Source organism: Arabidopsis lyrata (genome assembly GCF_000004255.2).
Source record: "Arabidopsis lyrata subsp. lyrata unplaced genomic scaffold ARALYscaffold_3, whole genome shotgun sequence".
Lineage (NCBI taxonomy): Eukaryota > Viridiplantae > Streptophyta > Magnoliopsida > Brassicales > Brassicaceae > Arabidopsis > Arabidopsis lyrata.
In genome coordinates, this window is record NW_003302553.1 from 4,664,620 (window position 1) to 4,684,106 (window position 19,487).

The 19,487-nt window shown below is 36.2% G+C and overlaps 6 protein-coding genes across 6 annotated transcripts; 3 read left to right on the forward strand and 3 right to left on the reverse strand.

The window, feature by feature from the left end:
• Positions 1–1,978, forward strand: LOC9320921 (2-Cys peroxiredoxin BAS1, chloroplastic). Its single transcript, XM_002882694.2, has 7 exons — positions 1–348; positions 674–748; positions 929–1,010; positions 1,099–1,178; positions 1,301–1,426; positions 1,514–1,627; positions 1,705–1,978. The coding sequence occupies exons 1-7, from the start codon at positions 142–144 to the stop codon at positions 1,819–1,821; spliced, it is 801 nt and encodes a 266-aa protein (XP_002882740.1). The 5' UTR covers positions 1–141; the 3' UTR covers positions 1,822–1,978.
• Positions 1,979–2,066: 88 nt separating this feature from the next.
• On the forward strand, positions 2,067–3,427 carry LOC9318807. Its single transcript, XM_021032658.1, has 2 exons — positions 2,067–2,540; positions 2,622–3,427. The coding sequence occupies exons 1-2, from the start codon at positions 2,409–2,411 to the stop codon at positions 2,970–2,972; spliced, it is 483 nt and encodes a 160-aa protein (XP_020888317.1). The 5' UTR covers positions 2,067–2,408; the 3' UTR covers positions 2,973–3,427.
• Positions 3,428–4,396: 969 nt separating this feature from the next.
• Positions 4,397–5,579, reverse strand: LOC9318808 (NDR1/HIN1-like protein 2). Its single transcript, XM_002884809.2, has one exon. It carries the CDS (start codon positions 5,296–5,298, stop codon positions 4,570–4,572), a length of 729 nt encoding a protein of 242 aa, XP_002884855.1. The 5' UTR covers positions 5,299–5,579; the 3' UTR covers positions 4,397–4,569.
• Positions 5,580–7,523: 1,944 nt separating this feature from the next.
• LOC9320922 (NDR1/HIN1-like protein 1) lies at positions 7,524–9,419 on the reverse strand. Its single transcript, XM_002884810.2, has 2 exons — positions 9,379–9,419; positions 7,524–8,368 (listed from the first exon to the last, which is right to left on the reverse strand). The coding sequence occupies exons 1-2, from the start codon at positions 9,417–9,419 to the stop codon at positions 7,801–7,803; spliced, it is 609 nt and encodes a 202-aa protein (XP_002884856.1). The 3' UTR covers positions 7,524–7,800.
• Positions 9,420–9,678: 259 nt separating this feature from the next.
• LOC9320923 (digalactosyldiacylglycerol synthase 1, chloroplastic) lies at positions 9,679–13,415 on the reverse strand. The gene is made up of 7 exons (XM_002884811.2): positions 12,618–13,415; positions 12,401–12,433; positions 12,197–12,284; positions 11,305–11,786; positions 10,938–11,204; positions 10,490–10,839; positions 9,679–10,406 (listed from the first exon to the last, which is right to left on the reverse strand). The coding sequence occupies exons 1-7, from the start codon at positions 13,311–13,313 to the stop codon at positions 9,896–9,898; spliced, it is 2,427 nt and encodes an 808-aa protein (XP_002884857.1). The 5' UTR covers positions 13,314–13,415; the 3' UTR covers positions 9,679–9,895.
• A 2,604-nt stretch (positions 13,416–16,019) lies between these two features.
• On the forward strand, positions 16,020–17,333 carry LOC9320924 (probable aquaporin PIP1-5; the record flags this gene model as incomplete). Its single annotated transcript, XM_021030925.1, has 3 exons — positions 16,020–16,128; positions 16,730–16,899; positions 16,994–17,333. Coding segments are annotated over 3 exons (432 nt in total), but the record flags the coding sequence as incomplete, so codon positions are not given.
• Positions 17,334–19,487: the final 2,154 nt, after the last annotated feature.

Consider the following 19,487-nt stretch of genomic DNA (forward strand, 5'->3'; position numbering starts at 1 on the left):
TTGGGTCACGCGACGTCGTTTAATGAGTTTAGGGGTCGTTGGGCTTATCTCCACCTCATACTTCCACTACAAAGAGAGGTGATTGACAGATAGATAAGTCTTTTGTTGCTCAGATAGAGAGTCACAAAGTGTGTATCATCAATGGCGTCTCTAGCTTCTTCAACTACTCTCATATCTTCTCCATCTTCTAGGGTTTTTCCAGCAAAGTCTTCACTTTCCTCTCCATCTGTTTCTTTCCTTCCAACCCTTTCCTCTCCTTCCGCATCTGCTTCTCTCCGCTCCGGCTTCGCTCAACGCTCTTCCCTCAGCTCCACTTCTCGCCGGAGCTTTGCTGTCAAAGCCCAGGCCGTAAGTTTATCTCAATGTCGATACTTTTCTTATTCTGTCTCATTGGAATCTGAATTCATTAGCCTGTTATAGAATTCACTCTCTTCCTACTTGTTAGCCCTATAAATAATTATCGATTTATAGGTTTCTGCAGATTACTCTAAAAATTCGGAAATTTGAGTGACATTTTCTTTTGGGGTTGTTAATTGAGTGACATTTGAGCTATACTCGTTGACTGATTTTAGTCTGTAAGAGGAGTCCTATGTAGTTTTGGTCTGATTGTTGATTTGACTGATCCTGCTCCTTGTATTTGATGTGTAAACGAGCTTTACTTTTGTGTTTATAGGATGATCTTCCACTGGTTGGAAACAAGGCGCCTGATTTCGAGGCAGAGGCTGTGTTTGATCAGGAGTTCATCAAGGTATCATCTCTAAAGAAGCTTCTTTTTCTATATTGACTAGTTTACTTATAGCAAATGTTAATCATAGCTGCTGCTGCTTCTAGTTAATCTGAGACATCAATTTAGGTTTGAAGCTAAATGACTAGTATGTTTCTTATTCTTCTCGAAACTAAGTGGTAACTGATGAATGTATGGTTTCAGGTTAAGCTCTCTGAGTACATTGGAAAGAAGTATGTGATTCTCTTTTTCTACCCATTGGACTTCACTTTCGTCTGCCCAACAGGTTAAAATCGCTCGAGAAGTTGATCAAAATTGAATGTCTGAGGGTCGCTGCGTCCTAATCTCTTTTCTGTTTTTCTTATGTCTTCTAGAGATTACTGCCTTCAGTGACCGGCATTCAGAATTTGAGAAGTTGAACACCGAAATATTAGGTGTTTCTGTCGATAGTGTGGTAAGTATAACTATACAATTACTATCTTATTTTACTCAGTTTCTCATCCTTGGTTGACATCACCATGTTCTTACCTGTTTGCAAATTGTTTGACTCATCATTACTTGTGTGTGTCCACGTAGTTCTCTCACCTTGCATGGGTCCAAACAGACAGGAAATCGGGAGGGCTTGGTGATCTGAACTATCCCCTTATTTCAGATGTCACTAAATCAATCTCAAAATCTTTTGGAGTGCTCATCCATGATCAGGTAATTGTTATCCTTTAGATGTTGGCTACCTTACTTTCGAAGTGTTTGAGATAAATAGAGACAAGAACTTCGTTTGTGTAAGAACAGGGAATAGCACTGAGAGGGCTCTTCATAATTGACAAGGAAGGAGTGATCCAACATTCCACCATCAACAATCTTGGTATTGGCCGAAGCGTTGATGAGACAATGAGAACCCTCCAGGTAATAGAAACAAAGAAATTACGAACTCCGAAAACGCTCCAATTGCGGTTTACTTAAATGTATTCTCAATGTTGCAGGCATTACAGTACATCCAAGAAAACCCGGATGAGGTCTGCCCAGCGGGATGGAAGCCGGGTGAGAAGTCAATGAAACCTGACCCGAAACTCAGCAAAGAGTACTTCTCAGCTATTTAGAAACTCTACTATGATAGCAAGAAGGTACAATCTTTGTTATATCTGAGCAGAGTTTTTTTTCTTGTACGCTAAAACAATCCTTTGTTTGATTCTCACTTTGTCCCCAAATTATAATAAAACTTTTTCCGTTAATGGAAGTCTTATTGTGTTACGCCTACACATTCATATTCAGATGTCCATATACCTATGCACATACATTAGACATATTAATGGTAAAAATCAAGAAGACCATTTTGTGATCTTCTTTGGCATAACAGAGCAGTTTATATAATTGAGAAATCAATTTATGAAATACTCTATATTTTCCAAACACATACATACCACAATTAAAGACATGTAAAAAAGCAAAAGGACACAAACTATAAACTATCATTTCTCTTTTCGTTAATGTGTATATGATAATTATGATCCTTAAAAAAGCTGATGCTACCTGTAAAAAAGTTGCTCATGTGTCCCCCTGCCAACATCATTAATCATCATCATCAACCCAACCTCCTCCGGTAACCGGTAACTGGTAAACGCCGGTCAACTCTCTGCTTTAACTACACTACGACCCGGTCACAATTTTTGCACACTCTTCTTAAACAATGCATGCCCTCACCAACTCCGGCGCCGTACTTCTCGCCGTGTTACTCTTCTTCCTCCTCGTTCTCCTCGCCGAGCTCTCTTACATCTTTTGTCGCCGCACCGGATCTTTACCGTCTCCGGCAAGTAAAGAGGTTATTTTCCAATTCTTGATGTGTTGCAAGAAGAACCACCACTCTCGTATTGAGCCAAGTACCGGAATTGTTTCTGTACAGATGGAGGAGGATGTTGTTGCTGCGGCGGCGCCGGAAGAGGATTTGTTTGCGGTGGACAAGTGGCGAGTGTCGAGGCTTCTCTTCACAATCGAGGAAGAGGATTTGGAACTGGAAGATGAAGATGATGATGTGGTCTCTGCGAAGGAGGATAATGACGGCGAACTCCGAGTTGACATTCCGGTGGAATATTCCGGCGATCCAACTCCGTTCTTGACGCCGTGCGACTCACCTCCTTACTTCACTCCTTCGCCATCTCCTGGTCGGGATATGGATGACGTCATTGATGTTTATGACGTCAACAGCAGAAACAGAAACTGTTGTTTCAATTTCCAAGGCTCTCAGATGTGTTAACATTTTTTGCTTAATTCCAGTGGTTTTACAGATTAGGTGGAACAGTTTCGTAATTATCTATGGGTTTTGTCGGAATTATTTTTTCTTGTTTTTAACTTTGTCGTCATTTTTTTCCGGCAATTTTGATATTCACCAAGACCTCATATATTCTAATTCTACGTATATAAGTTAGGTTCTACGTACATATTAAAAATAGGACGTAATGTGTTCAGTCGTGGAGATGACGACGCTAAGAAGATGATGATGATGATGTAAAAGAGGGAGGGATGGTTGCGTTTTGGTTTCTTGGATTTTGAATGTACGTAGAAACAAACTTATTTTTATTTGGTTTGGTTCATTGAAACTACTTTTGGTTATAAGTTGCGTTGTTGTTACCTAAATGAACCAAACTGTTATGGGAACTCGATTTTCCTTGTGTTTGATTTCCGTTTAATTTTAAGTTGATTGTTTTTGTGTTTTGTATTTGTATGATTACATAGTTGATCTTAACCATGCAACAGAAAGAACACAATGCAAAATGGTGCGATGGCTTTCAAGAAAATTGAAAAAGAAGATACCATACTACAATAATTACTGCACATATAAAAATGACTAGACAGAGAATTACAGGACATGCATGAGTCCTGACTCATGACAAATGAAAAAACAATAGGCTTACTAGAAAAAAAATTGAGAGAAAGAAACCTTTACCAAAAGTGATAAACAAAGATAATAATTTTGGCTAGATTTTGAACTTTTAGTAATATCTCTGAATGATCAACCAAATTTAAACTACAAGAACCGAACAAAAAACATATTATCTATACTTTTACATTATTTAGATTGGTGGTGTCTTTTGCTCAAAAAAAAAAGAAAAAAGATTGGTGGTGACTACAAATGCCTTCATTTAAACTCAGATATATATAAGTACATTGGAAAAAATCTATTTTTTTGACAATTCAACTTTTATTTTCTGAACTTTGGCTTTTCAATTTCGAAAACGTTTCTAAAAAGCCAAAGAAAAAAAGGATACAAGAAAAAGTAAAGGTGTTTAATGCCGTTTGGATTGGCTTTAGTGCGAATGTGCGATACACACAAAAGCAATTTGTTATCCGTTTGAAATCCAAAATTCTATCCTGCGTTTTAAGTGTACGTTTACTATATTGTTCTACCTTCTAATTGACTATAGAGTTAGTGCATTTAGATTGGCTTTTCATATGAAAAGAAAAGTGAGTAAGAACCAATGAAACTTTCACCAAAAAAAAAATGATATGATAGAGATCATACAAAAAATACGTAAATCGAACCTCAACTAAAATTCACAGCACTACTTTATATTACTACCTGGTCAATCCTTGAACAACGTACAATATTAATGGCTGATTTTGATTTTGCAATTCTCTTAAGTATGGCTGGATAATAATGTGATTTAGAAGAAATATTCATATCCTAAAAATGTTTATCTATTCATATATCTTCCAACTCCAACAACACTACATAATCCATATGGACTAATCAAAGCGAAGAAACAAAATCTAATGCCGAAAAATAGAAGAAACGAAAGGAAAAAAAAAACACATGAAAATTAAAAAAAAAAAATCATAAAACTTGGAGTTGACTAAGATAAGTCAAAATCACACTTGACTGGTTGAAACTTAAACCCTCCGGTTGAATTAGAGGAACCAAGAGGAATCTTAAGATCATCACACTTAATCTTTGGTTTAAGCTTCCACGACTTAATCACCCAAAACTTAAACCGAACACTTAGCCGCAATTTCGCATCAATCCGATAAACCCCAGATTTCTCATCTTCCTTCAGATCTGTTCTCGCTCCGTCGCCGAGCACCACCAGATTCTGTCCTTCAATTTTTGTTAAAACCACCGTCGTATTCTTATGCCCTTGATAAAACGACGATACGTTCACAGATCCGAATCTCTGATCACCGTAATAGCCACTCACCGAGATCTCATCGTAGTAGACTCCGACTCGTTGATTAGGGTTACGGATTGTGAAATTGAGATCGAGACTGTAATGGAGATTGCTGTTGTTGTTTGAATCGAAGCTGAATCGGTTCAGATTAGCGTCGGCGACGTAGAATTTGACGGCGTTTGGACGGAATATGAGCCAGAGGATAAAACCGGTGATTGCGAGGATTACGGCTATGGCTATGAGGATGTTGCAGATCAGGCTTAAGATGCAGCAACCGCAGCAGCGTAGACAGCTTCCGAGGCAGCTGAAGCAACAGCATCCGAATCCAGGTGAGTCATAGCTGCGGTGAGCTTTAGCCGGCGGAGGAATCGATGGTCCGTAGTATGCGCCGTTTAGGTATGGTTGTTTGGTCCCCATGTGTTCGACGAATTGCCTCAGAGAGAAATTAGACCAGAGATTTCAGAATACGAAATGTTTTTTTTGTTTGTTTAACCTAAGAATAATAATGGTTTAGTGAAGAAGAATACGGATATATATATAGAGAGAGATAATTGTGTTTTTAATGTAACGCGTTTTTTTATTTATTTAGGAAACGAATTCAAAAGGACGCGATTACTTAATTTTGTTTTTTTTTTTTTTTGTCATTACTAAGGAAAATTAATTGTGACTATATTTGCAATTTTGATTGTTGTTGTTATTGATAACAACTAAGATCGGTTACTCTTAAACCAACGGTTTAGTTTTTGAAAAAAGTGCCGTTACATTGCTGTTGCATGGAGATAGGATTTTGATTGTGGTCAGAGCTTTTCCAGCAATCGAGAAACATTTCAAATCTAAAGCTTACTAATTAAACGTCTAGTTCATTTAGTTTAGTTCCATGAAACTAGGTCTAAGTAGGCTTTGTCATCAAGTTGTTTATCAATTCTGACTTAAGGAAGAAAGTAGGAATTTTATGTAAAATGTGATGAGTGTATCCCAAATTGTAGAAGGCTTATCCCAAATTAGGCCCAACATAAAATAGTGTAGCCCAATAGTAGACGAAAATAAAGACGCTACTGAATAATGAATATAGTCATGAACACCTAAACTCAAAATGTCTAAGAGAGGAATTCACCAAAAAAAAAAAAAAATGGCTAAGAGAGGAGATCATAATTATCACATCAAAAAGACTAAGATGGTTTTATTCAATGATGGATTTTAGTAGAATTGAAATCCAACACTAATCTAGTGTTATTCAACTAATGATTGTAAATCTAACTTTAAAATCTGGTGTTATTGGATCTTATATTTCATTAAATTTTAATAATTTGGTGTTATTCAACTAAGATTTGAAATACTTTATTAAAATCCAGTGTTATTCAAAACTACAAGACTTGTAAAACCTTTGTATATTAAATCATTTGAAATAAAACCTCTTTGGAGTTTTATGAGTAAATTATTAGAATCAAAATCCAAGATATACTGTAGAGTTTTTGAAAGCCACACAAACATATTCTTAAAAACAATATTATAAAGCAAATATAAACCTTAAAGAATTGAGTTTAACTCAATGATTGAATAACACTCCTTAAATTTTGTTTTAGTGAAAAATTTGTATTTAATCAATATTGATAATTACACTATTACTATCTAAAATTTCCGATGTTGTAATTTGTAAATGATTTTTAAGTTAGGTATAGAAAAGGCCACTTTTTAGAAATTTCTGTGAGTTTGGCAGTGTGTTACTCGGACGTTCTAGTGCCTGTGTGTGAACAGCACACATAGCACGTTCATGCCCACTTTATTTTAATTTATCAAAGAAAATCCAAAGTAATTAGGTTTCTCAACTTTATTTGAGATAGAACGTTGTCTATATATATACTATCATGTTATTGAAATCCAAAGTAATATTGGTGACTGGCTTTCTCCGTCAACGTTTGCTACGTTTCTTATACTATTTTCGTTCACCACTACTTAAATAATAAGTTTTAAGGGACCATATTCCCCTTTCTTTGGTCAATTTAAGGGACCATGTTTAATATCAAATGAATGAAAATGCAAATTAGCAAGAAATAAGTCTTCTCTCCGGCGTCACATAGATAGAGTCTTTAGAGCCAAGTAAAATTGTAGTACTAGACTACTAGTTGTTTGGTAGTAACTTGTATAAAAATGCAAAATATAAGAAAACTATATATTAGCCAAATTCTTGTAAGCTGTACTTGTAACAATGAGTACCGGATTCTGATTTTCTCATTTCAAGATCCAAGAATATTCACGGTAAGCTAGCCCCTAAGTAACGTTATGTGTTAACTTTATTTGAATGTACGTAGCAAAACTTTAGGAGAATGGGCTTTAAGGTGCAAAAACCATATTTTAAGCCAGACACCAACAAATAAAATCTACCTATAAATCCATAAATATGACTAAAATAAATCCAATCCACATAATTTATCTTTCTGAATTTTCTTACTTGTGAAAAATATATAAAAGACTCTATATAATAATCGATCTCTATTTATTTTAAGAAAAAGATGGAGACAAATGGACAATGACACCATCACACAACGTCCACAAAACATTAACGAGCCTAATCTATATTCAACTAAAATTTAATTTCCATCGCCGTCCAACTTTACCATATTCAAAAGAAAAAATCCTCAAAAAGTTACAAACAAAAGTCGATTTGACAGGATCAGAAGATGCATCAAAATCAGTAAAAATATACTTCTAAGAAAATCACAACTTAAAATAGAATTTAGAATTCAACTATAATAAATAAAGGTATACATATTGAAATTCTTCAAACTCGTTACAACAACACGAATCTGTAATATTTGCTATTCGTATAAGCAAAATGTCCAATTCACATCACTAGTGGTGATTATGAAAACAAATTACTTAACGGAGACGTTAGTTACCTTATTTATCTCCGTCGTCGTTTCACACACTAACACTACAACTACTGGTAAACGTATACTTAACGGCGTTATCTCCGATGATAACTCCGGCAGCTTTATTACCGAAGTTAATATACGCCGGGCACTTCACATAAAGATGATACTTCCCGGTGATAAAAGTCCCAACCTTCCACCGAACTCTACCATCAGCACGAATGATCAACATAATGGCGCCGTTATCTTTATCGTCGTCGAGACCAACGCCGTTAAAAGGAGCGATGGGAACGGAGGTTCCGTAGACAAACGGCGACCAGATGTTGACTTCTTTGTGTCCCTGATACGTGGGAGGGATTGATGTTCGGAAAGTGATCTGTTGGCTCCGGTAAGTAGCGTAGACGTCAAGGCGGTCGTAGTAAACGCCGATCTTGTCGTTAGGGTTCCGGGAAGAGAGAGTGATTTGGAAGTTGGAGGTGATGAGGTTCGGTGGATTGCCGGAGACGTTGAAGGCGTAGACGGTGGCGTCTTGGAGGAGGAAACGTGGCTTTGAAGGTTGGAGAATTGCCCAAATGAGGAGGATTGTTAGGAAGATGATGAAGAGGAAGAAGATTCTCCTGCAGCCATTCAAGAACGGAGGAGGAAAAGAATTGACGATGCTTCCTAGTTGGTATTATGCGCCGCCACACGCCACTCATCGCGGGACAATCACGTAGAATGTGTAAGATTGTCTCCTCTCCACTCTTGCAAACCTGACAAAGAGAAGAATCGCATAAATGGCGCCGATATCGTTCTGCATTTGACATTAGAGCTTGATGTCCGACTAGCCACAAGAAGACTCGGATATTCTCATATCATATAACCTATAATAATAATAATTCGCCCTTTTAAAAAATCAGAGTTTTTATTTTCCTTTTCCAAAACCACTACAAAATATTCGAAAAAACATATTAACCTAATTGATTTTCTTCTTGTATATTGCTAGAAATGTTGAAAATTATGAATACATGATTGATATGGTCGGTGCAAGTGTTCTTTAGAAAGGTGACTTTATGTGTGCTCGAAGAATTTTTCATCGGATCCCCTCCAAGTCTCCAACCATAATAAGCAATTTAGCTAGTTTTTTTTCACTTTCAGCTTCACGATTTGAAAGACCGAGACTTAAAACTTTTAAAAACATTTTTTTCTATTATAAATTAGATTCTCTAATGTGAAATCTAACTACATATGCGCTTTGATTGTTTCAAACAGTAAATTGTGTTTGTATTTCTGTTTAAATTTGTTTTTTTTCATGATCATGGAACTCGGATTTGTTCCATCCCTCAATGTTATGCATTCAATAACCTGTGAAATTATTTTCATGATCAAATCCACAATCTACAATATTTGGTGCAAAGTGGAAAAACTCATGGATACAAAAAGAAGTTCAGATATACATGAGTAAATGAATTTTCACTACCAATAATAGTCAGTCAATTTGAATTTGTGATAAGAACTTATAGTACAATCTAACTTTTATATATTTAATTAATGATCATATATTATGTGGATTAATAATTGATAGAGATTGAAAGAAAGTTCAATATATCCACGTATTCTCCCATATGGAAAAGAGGACGTAAGTGACCTAACACTAATTGCCAAAGCAGAAACCACCACTTTTTCCATAATTTTCCTTGTCGTGTTACGTTGATTAATTATGACTCTTAATATTGTGTAATTTTGGAGAGAAAGTATTAGACGAGGGCACTAATTGTTCTATCGGTATCGGTCGACATATATTTGGTCTATGTTTAACGTAGTTTTCCGAATTTTTAGAAAATTGTAGGGTTATTTTCATCTTTGGCGTAAAAAAAGGATTCGTGAAACAAAAAGAACAAATGTATTTAATTATTATATAACAAAATATTCCAAAATCACGAAAATATCACAAAACGATTTTCATGTCACATTTTTGCCAATATAGTTATTTAAACTACTTTATATATCATCAAATACGCTTGGTATTAATATTCTACAGAAATAACCCCCCAAAACGACATCTAGTATCTACCCTTTCTATTAACAAACAGAGGATAATATGGGAAACAATAAACGTAGTGGTTTAATAAGTCAAAAGCAAACTGTGGCCTCTGGGGAAATATCTACCAGCCAAAGATTGGCTTGTGAACGTGAGGCGGAACAAGATTCAGATCCTTGCAATGTTGCTTATCATAATCTTTTGTTCTTGGTGTTGCTCCTGTGCATAGTCTCAAGAAATCGTTCCCTGTTAGAACATAGTGTGTGAATGCTAACCCTCCATCGACCATCTCGTTAAAGCTCGGAACCGATCTTGATTTTCGCATCCTCCTTCCTCCATCTCCATCATTTAAGATCTTATCGAGATCTGAATACTCCATGAACCTCTGTGTTGCTGCTTCCCAAGAGAGATTGTACATTTGCTCTGGAGTGAGAGGTAATGGCTCCTTCGTCATTGCTTCTTTCACTTTCGACACAAAGTCTTCGGATGTTTTGTAAGTTAAGCAGTTCGGGAATGATCTGAAGAATTCGTTTGAAGGATGATCTGCACACACCACAAACTTCCCCATGGCTAGTGCTTCTGCGGTTGCTGTGCATAGAACATCGCTGATGCTGGGGTTTATGAACACTTTGTACCTTCATTAAGACATGGGAAAAACAATCAAAGAGCGAAACCTTAACAGTTTATCAAAAACAAACCCGCATTTTCAGAACTTTACTTGTGAAGAGCATCGTCGGCGTGGTCCCTTCCTTTGAGGAAATTGAGATTTAAGTCATGTTTCTTTGCTGCACGTTGGACTTCGACTGCATCTTCACCGTTCCCATAGACATCTAGATTGAAGCTCCCGAGTTCGCTTTTGTGCTTAGCCATCAGATCTATTAGTTCTCTGTATCCTTTAGCCCACACCATTTTTCCTAAGAAGTATGCACCTTTGGAGAAAGCTTGTTCACCACGGGATCTCTCTTCAGCAATTTTCCCCCCAATCATAAGGAACTTGGGATTGACACCGTGGACATTGCATACAACAGATTTTGGTAAATCTTGTGTTGCCCCAGAGAGACGAAGAACCTTTCATGAGTATAAAAATATGTATTAGCTCGTGTGCTCTTATTAAAAAGGATTCAAGCAACAGAACAAGGCTTGAAAAAAGAGAGTAGATGATTCACCTTGTCACAATATGCTCGTGTGACCCAATTGTTTACATGATTCACAAAAAATGCTTGAAGAGCACCATTCTTCTCCCTCTTGATGTACTCTAAGTAGTTTGTGTGGACAATTCCAACAACATGGTTGAATTTATCGGTCCAACGCTTGCCGTGATGGTACCAGTTGAGATGCTCAGGTTCTTCAAGTATAGCAATGTCAGCATCTTTTGACGATATAAATTGAGAAGTGTCACCAGCAGGAAATATGCTACGCCTTTCTTTTGAAAACTATAAGAAACCAGAAAGCTCAGTTACTCTCAAGAAAAAAATTGAAAAACATATTGGCAGCCATAGAAAGAAAAAATAGAATCCAAAATGATCAACTCACCTTTCCTGGGTAAAAAGAGATTTTAAAATCAGCCTTGAAACCAATCCTTTCCTCCAACCATTTACGTATATAGCTCTCTTGTTCTTCAGGTGAACTAAAGGTGAGATTGTTTGGATAAACTAGTTCTTGATCAGATTCGCAGAGCCAAGGAACTACAAGTGTAACACTCTGTTTTGCAGATTTTGCCAAATACGCCGCTCTGAATAGTGGATTTACAGCTGTTCCGGTCATCCAAGGGAGACTAGCTGTTGTAACAATTGCCACATGCCTTTTATTTTCTGATGTCTCAGGCTTCACAAAATCAGTCCAAAAGCCACCATCATAATGGTGTCCTGTGCTTTGAAGAACACTGGCTATCCTCATATCCAAATCAACTCCATGATTATCATTTTCAATTAAATCGGATGCTTGTGCAGATGGCAGACGCCAAAGGTGTTGGCTCTTGCATTTGCAAAGGCTTTCTACTATTCGGTCGCACATATCTACAAGAAAATTCAGCGAAACAGAATCAGGGACTTTGTTTCTCAAGTAAACACTGAAACTATAAGCTACTGTACCAGAAAAGGGGTTTTAAACCATTAACCTACACATCTAGAAAATTTCAACATGTCTATGGCAGATGTCATTTGATTGATCTGTTCCCATACAAAATCTAGGCTTAAAATATTTGATAACCAGAAGTAGTGTGATAATGTAAAGCATCAAATCTCACCAGCTAAGCTTCTGATGAAGCAAGCAACCCACTAAACAAAGACACTCTAATACCAGAGAGATGATTCAAAATTTTGACGGAAAAATCACCTATGGTAGAGAAACACCAACCATCCACAACTCAATACATACAACAGATAAAATAATAGCTTCATGAAGAGAAAAAAACAAAAAATCTTACCCTTTCTAACACCAATCTGATCAAGAAAAGGTTCAGACTGTCTAACCAAACAGGCCAAAAGTTCAGGTACATCCAATGGAGGGACATCCTGCACCAAAGTTAAAAAGGAGGCCAAGTTAAACTCCCAATCCACCATTGAAATCTACCTAAAGTATATGGAGTAACAAGAAAAACTGATAAGACTTCCAACTTCCAAATACCAACCTTAGCCTCATCAGTTTCTTTGTAAATTGATTTCTGCAAACAGAACAAAAGAAAAAAAGCACCATTAGAAAAGTTACCAGATACCATAAGAAACTCAATTAATCATTCCACAAACAGTAACTATCATCATACGACAATGTCGTGGCTATTAAAAGTGAGAGTAAACTACAAGAGAAAAACTTCTGAAATAGGTTCCCAAAAAGTTGGAGAAACTTACAAAGCTGGTTTTGAGCTTCTCCACAAATTCGCTGTTCTTGAATCCACTCAATATTTCTAACGAGTTTCGTTTCTCAAACTCTTTAAATCTAGTCTTCAAAGACCTAATCGGTTCCCAATCACCGAAATTACCTTCTCCATCTCTCTCAGCCTCCGCGAAAAACTCCGTAAACCTAACCCTGTCACTATTACGCCGTCTCCTCAATCTACCCATCTCTAAAACTCCCTGACGCTCATCCAATTCCATCTCAGACACAATCGCCTTCTTAATCGCCGATAGATCCATTCCCAGCTTCGCTCTCGCTGGTCCCCATCTCTCCATAACCTTACGACTAATCTCCGGCGCCGAATAAACCCTACGAAACTCCGAAATCTTCGGCTGAAGCTTCTTCATGATACCAATTTCACTTGAGAAAGAAGACGCCGATGGTGACCCGACGGGAAACGCAGACCTGGCCGAATTATTGAGGAAATTCTCGATCTCTCTGTCGAACGTCGATGCTAGATTCTTAACGGAGTTAGCTCTGTCTCGCATCAACTGCAAATCCGCATCCGCTGAATCCCATACCTCTCTCCAACCTTTCGACAAAAACGATAACGCGTTTGTTGATGACAACGTCATTGAAAGAGACGAAGACGTCGCCGTACCGGTCGCCATTGACGTAGAAGACGGAGGAATTAGAGTTTCTTTTACCATGATTTAGGGTTTATCGTTTCGTCACGACGATTTCGTGAGAGTGCTAAGGTTTCTCTATCTGTTGAGAGAATTGGGGAAGAAGAAGAAGAAGAAGAGAAATTGACGGCTGAGATTAATTTGGAGTTTTTATTTTTTTTATTCTCTCTCTGTATTATTCTGGAAGATTAACACGTGGATAATAAACAAGTCGGACGATAGGAGCTTATGAAGCCTTGACCCGTGACCGACGTGGCATGAGTCCCGCTCGTTGATTACGTGGCGTGTTGTGAGTGGTTGACGAGATTATCCGATTGTGTCGGATTTAACTTAGGAATATGCTGGAATCGAAGAATCTGGTCCTACGGGGCATGGTTAATGACAAAGACATCATCATCATAAAAAAAAGAAAGTGGTCGTAATTAGACCGTAAACGAGTCTTATTAACGGCTCAAAATAGTGGCCGACTTAGCTGAAATAAACCAAAGGACGCCACGTGAAAACTTGTGACTGATTGTTAGAAATTTTGATACAAACAGTGAAACAGAGATACAAATGGCTTTTTCTACCAACTAAATTTTGATGTAGCATTGTTTGTTTATATATGAAATTTACAATCTTAAGATTTAGTTACAGACACTAAATTTATGTATTAAACCGATTTTACTCCTTTTACTAAATTAAAGAAAGAAAAAATAACTGATTACGTACTTACTTAATTGACTAGACATATTTTATCCGTTATACATTAATCATTCACTATATAAAGCGAGATGATCTCTTTCCATTAAAGACATTTTGAACGCATCACATAAAAAAAAAAAAATAATAATCTTAACTTATATTGTATCACAATGCAAGACAAAGAGATGGGTTATGAACATGTACATGTACCAAAAGAAATATCGTATCAGTACAATAACAGTACATGTTCTTACCTAATACTCTCTCCGTTCTTTTATAAGTGATGTTTTAAGCTTATAATTTTGTTCTTAACTAGATGATGTTTTCAATTTTTAATGCAAAATTAAATACTTTTTTTATTGGTTTTGACGATTTATATTCTGTATATTATTTTATTATTGGTTGATTAGACAATAAATGATGTTTTAGTTTAGAAATAAACAAAAATTAAATGATTTCTTAATCTATGTACATTTTTCTAAAACATCACTTATAAAAGAACGGAGAGAGTTTTAAATGAAAATTATTGCCATCTAGGACTTTACAAGCCACAAGATCTATCCACTCTCCTCTTGTCGAGAAGCTTGTCGGATACCGTAGAAAAAATTGTTGGACCTGGTGACAAAGTGACACTTTATCTGAAGATCAAAACTTACACTTGGGACATTGATGTTCTAGACTGGTAAGCTCAGCACGCGTCAATAAAGCCGGAAACCGTTATAAGTGAAATAATACTATACAATATAATAATCTTTTTTCTTTTGGGTATGAAACAATTTTTTAGATTTCAAATATTCAATAAAAACAGGTTATGATAATGTGTGAATATGTTTATTCTTACTATTTCTTTAGACTTCAAAGATTCGATAAAAACAAGTTATGATAATATGTGTGGTTCTGTATATTCTTACTATTTCTTTTTATTTTTCCGTATACAGAGAGAGATTAACATGTTTTAGAGTCAATGTTTGACCGATTAATCCGACAAGATATAAATCTCTAGATGAAGAGATCATTTGTGTAACTTTCTAACAACAAAGTTTTGAGTAAAAGTTTTTGATTAAGAAATCAGAATTCGGGGAAAAACCTAGTTAAATATTGTTAAAAAAAAACCAAAATCATAAGAGTTGATCGAGCGCTTTATGTCTCTCTCCTAATCCTTCTGCAGTATCCGCCTTTCACCTTCACAAAAGACTCCAACGCAATTATGCTTGTATATGTTTGGAAAAGTGACAAGGACAACATACTTAGCACAATGGAGGATAAAACATAAGTGAACATGTAAGACTGGAGAATTATGGTTGAACTAGGGCTGAACATGTAACATGTACTTGAACTAATTGAGTGTTTTTTCTCACAAGCAAGCAAAAAAAGAAGATAATCAAGCCGACAGCTTTGTCATAATCAAGGTTTGATTATATCATATTTAATCACGGTGATTTAATATAATTATCTTCTTAATCTAACTCCTATTATCATCAAGGTCGAAGACGAACAAACTGGGATATGTCTTGTTGATTTTGACAAAGTTGCTAGTTTCCGAGTCAAGTTGGCTGAGCATTTTGGAGTGCCAACTTACAGACTACAATTTGAACAAATCCAAACCTCCATCATGTCTCGTTTTGCCCAAAAAAACGACATGATACGATAATATTTTGGAACTTGTAACAGGTAATAGATGTTGAATATTAGAGCATCTTCAACAGGAGGTTCTCTTCCAAAATTTGCAGAGTTCTCTTGAATTAGTTGATTAAAAATAAATATAAACTGAATAAAATCAAGAGAATCGCCTCTCTCAAGAGAGTTTTGAGATTGTGAGAGAGCCGGACACATGTCGACATATGATTGGACGTTTACTTTTAATAAAACAAAAAAAGGAAATTGACTTTTATTTTATTTTTCTTCCGCTAAACGCACGACTCTCTCTCTCTCTCTCGACGCAACCGGCGATTTGTGGTTTTCCGGTACTCAACGCCGTCGTGTGTTATCGTGGTATAAGAGACTTACATCGGCGAACAAAGATAAACCTAATCGGAGATTTGCTAATCCGATTCGGCGAGAAATCGATCAAGGAAGCTTCAATTTCTTGTTGCATGTATAAATCAAGCCGTTAAGGATCAACTGCAAAAGGAGGAGGCTTCTGTCATCAATGAAGGTAAATCTTCCTTGATTGTTTGTTATAGCATTGATTGTTAGCTGAGTAAATCCGAGGAAAAAGAAGCAGAGCAGCATCAAGGTTAGAGGTAAGCTTGAGATTAGCTTGGCTGAACATCAATAGTGGCAAGAAAAGAGTAATCAAATAGAAGGAGAAATTGAATGTTGTTGCGGCAGCGTGGAGGAAGAAGTTAGCATTGTGAGAGAGTGAACTTATTGATTTAGTGGTGTTACATGAACCTAGCATATAAGATTTACCAAGTTCTATGCATATAAGATTTAGTGAATAATATGCATATAAGATTTAGTGGTGTTACATGAACTTAGCATGTAAGAATCGAGCTCTGTCTTGGTTTTTAGTGGTGAAGGGCGTTCTTGTGTCGTGTAGGATTAGATTTTAGGAGGATTAGTTTGGAATTGGATATGTATGAATTGGATATGTTCATTATACATATAGTTATCTTTCTGCAGGATGGATTAGGTTGAAAAAAGTAGAAGCAAGTTTTAGTGTTGTTTACATGATAAATGTAGAAACCGGTGCTTGAGATCCTTATTTTGGCTTGGTGATACTAATAGAAGATGTGGTGCTGGTGTGGTTAAAGGGTTTCAACCAGGGCTATACCAGGCGAATGGCGGTGGAGCTAATGTGGTGGCTCATGGTTATACAAAGGGTTCAGGTCTTGGTGCAGAGATTATTGGAACTTTTGTTCTGGTTTACACTGTTTTCTCAGCTACTGATGCTAAGAGAAGTGCCAGAGACTCTCATGTCCCTGTATGTTGCTAACTCTCTAGTATCCTTGAATTGGGTTGAGTTATGTACTTGGCAGAGAACTCATGTGTTTGTTTGGTTATCGAACATTTTGCAGATCTTGGTGCCGCTTCCAATTGGGTTTGCTGTCTTCTTGGTACACTTGGCTACCATCCCAATCACTGGAACCAGCAGTAACCCGGCCAGGAGTCTCGGAGCTGCCATCATCTACAACAAGGATCATGCTTGGGATGACCACGTAAATGCTTGAGAGGTTTATTAATATGAAAATATATTAAAGAAGGTAACGTATGGCATAATTGAATGCCAAATTCTGATTTTTGTGTGATACCAATACTTCAAACATACTGAAGTTTTTAAAGACATGCATCACAATTTTCGGATGAAGTATTCAAGACAAGAAAATATACCAAATCTAATTATATTGTGATACAACACTTCTTCTTGTTATATCAAAATACAACAATTATTCTTGTTTTACAAAGACACAACATTTTTTCTTGTTTTACTAAGACACAAACAACACTTCTTCTTGTTTTACAAATACACAACACTTCTTGTTTTTCAAAAATTTGAATGATTTATTCTTAAGAAAACCCTACCATTGGAGGAAGAAAAATTTAAGAACTCTTAAAAATATTTTCAACCTTAAATTTTACAAAATTTATATTAAACAATGGAAGAGAACCCATAGGGGGCTCTCTCCCATTGGAGATGCTCTTAAAGCCTCCAACTAATAAACTTTGAATATGCATGTTGAAGACATGGTGGGAGACAGTGAAGAGGTCAAACTGTTTTTGCAGTTTGACACATCACGTGGTGCTAGTGGTCTGTGCATCACGTGCCCTCGGGTTGGAGAGTTCGACATCGAAGACGGGCCACCTAAACGGATATGAAAAAAACATAGATAAAATTTCACAATATATAGGAGGTTTGAGTTAAAAGCACACACTTTAAGAAATTTATTTTCCTCTTAAAAACAATCATTTAATATTTAATTTTAAAAAAATTAACCAATGATATTAAAGACTGTAGAATACAAATGGTCATAAGATATCAAATGTATTTAAAAGTTACATAGAAATTTGTAAAACATCCTATATTTTGAAACAAAAAAAAATCGTTAAAACTTCATATATTTTGAAACAGATGAAGTAGCAAATATTGATATACTGTATGTATAAAAGACTACTCTTTTGTTCACTGTTTTTACTCCCCATATTATTAGGGACCTATAATGTAAATATATTATACTTAGGCTAATATGTTAATTTCCCTAATACATATCATGTAAGAAAATAAGTTTGGACCAATCATTTGCCATGGCGAGATTGCTTTTCAGTTAAACCCTATAGACGGAAACTCTCAATTCCAATGAATTTAACTGGAAAAAAAAATCCAATATATCCAAAAACAAACGATAAAATACGGAGATTGGTTCTCACAATAATTTTTTTTTTTTTTTGTCAACAATAATAATAAAAAGTAAAAACAACTAACTTTGAGATAGATAGAAACATAACAATAATTGATAAATTAAGAAGTGAAAGCTAAGAAACCAAAACCCATTAATACGTCAATGCTGCACCAAGGACACAAACTCAAGTAGTCGACATTTGCTAGAACAGCTCAACCTGGACGCCAAATCTATTAGCGTACGGTATTTCTCTCTCAAATTGGTGATCTTTCGGGATATAGTCATCTTTTTAAGGTGGTTTGCCTTCTCTAAGATGTAAATCGCCACTTCTTTCTCTGTTTCTGTTCCTTTATACCCAATCCACTCAACAATTTTGAGACTCGTCACCAAACATTGAGGAACACAACACGGTTCCTCCCACTGAGCTCGGATCTCTCTGAGACTCCCGCAGTAGTTTACCTGAGATATCTACACAGTTTTTCTAGAATGAGATTTAAGGGGGAAAAAACTCAAGAGGTGCAACATTATTTCAGCTACATATCAAATAACTTACTTGATTGATGAACCTCAGAACTCGCAGTTTAGGAGAATGTTTTAGTAGAAAACATAGCCAATCTGAAGAGCAATTAGTACATAGCTCTAAGTACTCAAGCTGACAGAGATTAATTCTTAACAGATTTTTCCGTTAATAGTTCTCTGGCGGAGGTAACACAGAAGGAAAGGTGTTTGGCTGATTAGACATCCCAAAAGCTTCTGAGAGTCCTCCTGTTCAATCTTGATTTCTGCCTTCACCAGCTTCGGCATTTTCACTAATGAACGGAACCAACTAAATTCACCATAAACTTTTAAAGTCTTTAGAGAAGGAGCATTGATTACATACTCACGATCATCTGTAGCTGCATGACCACGTGGTCTGTCCATAATGTGTAACTTCTGCAATGACGGGACCGCAATTGTGAAGGTTGTCACCTTTTCATACACAATTAATCTCCTCAACAAACAATGGAATAATAAATTTACCTAGTCACATGATGACATACTTGTTCCTCTTTTAAAGTGGAAGGTATATTCAGGATCTTTGTAATGACAGATTCTTATATGTTCATAACTAAAACTCATTAAGATAGTATTATTAGAAGTACTATATCATTGCAAACAGAGCATCCTCTGTTTG

Bases quoted from the DNA above. Each gene is read 5' to 3' on its own strand.
- LOC9320921 (XM_002882694.2), top strand. From the start codon at position 142: ATGGCGTCTCTAGCTTCTTCAACTACTCTCATATCTTCTCCATCTTCT. The intron at 1,179-1,300 runs GTAAGTATAACT...GTGTCCACGTAG, and splicing joins GTGTTTCTGTCGATAGTGTG to TTCTCTCACCTTGCATGGGT. The intron at 1,427-1,513 runs GTAATTGTTATC...GTGTAAGAACAG, and splicing joins GAGTGCTCATCCATGATCAG to GGAATAGCACTGAGAGGGCT.
- LOC9318807 (XM_021032658.1), top strand. From the start codon at position 2,409: ATGCATGCCCTCACCAACTCCGGCGCCGTACTTCTCGCCGTGTTACTC. The intron at 2,541-2,621 runs GTTATTTTCCAA...GTTTCTGTACAG, and splicing joins CGTCTCCGGCAAGTAAAGAG to ATGGAGGAGGATGTTGTTGC.
- LOC9318808 (XM_002884809.2), bottom strand. From the start codon at position 5,298: ATGGGGACCAAACAACCATACCTAAACGGCGCATACTACGGACCATCG.
- LOC9320922 (XM_002884810.2), bottom strand. From the start codon at position 9,419: ATGGAAAAAGTGGTGGTTTCTGCTTTGGCAATTAGTGTTAG. The intron at 8,369-9,378 runs GTCACTTACGTC...GAATGGCTGCAG, and splicing joins GCTTTGGCAATTAGTGTTAG to GAGAATCTTCTTCCTCTTCA.
- LOC9320923 (XM_002884811.2), bottom strand. From the start codon at position 13,313: ATGGTAAAAGAAACTCTAATTCCTCCGTCTTCTACGTCAATGGCGACC. The intron at 12,434-12,617 runs GTAAGTTTCTCC...TTCTGTTTGCAG, and splicing joins AGAAGCTCAAAACCAGCTTT to AAATCAATTTACAAAGAAAC. The intron at 10,840-10,937 runs GTGAATCATCTA...TACTCATGAAAG, and splicing joins CACGAGCATATTGTGACAAG to GTTCTTCGTCTCTCTGGGGC.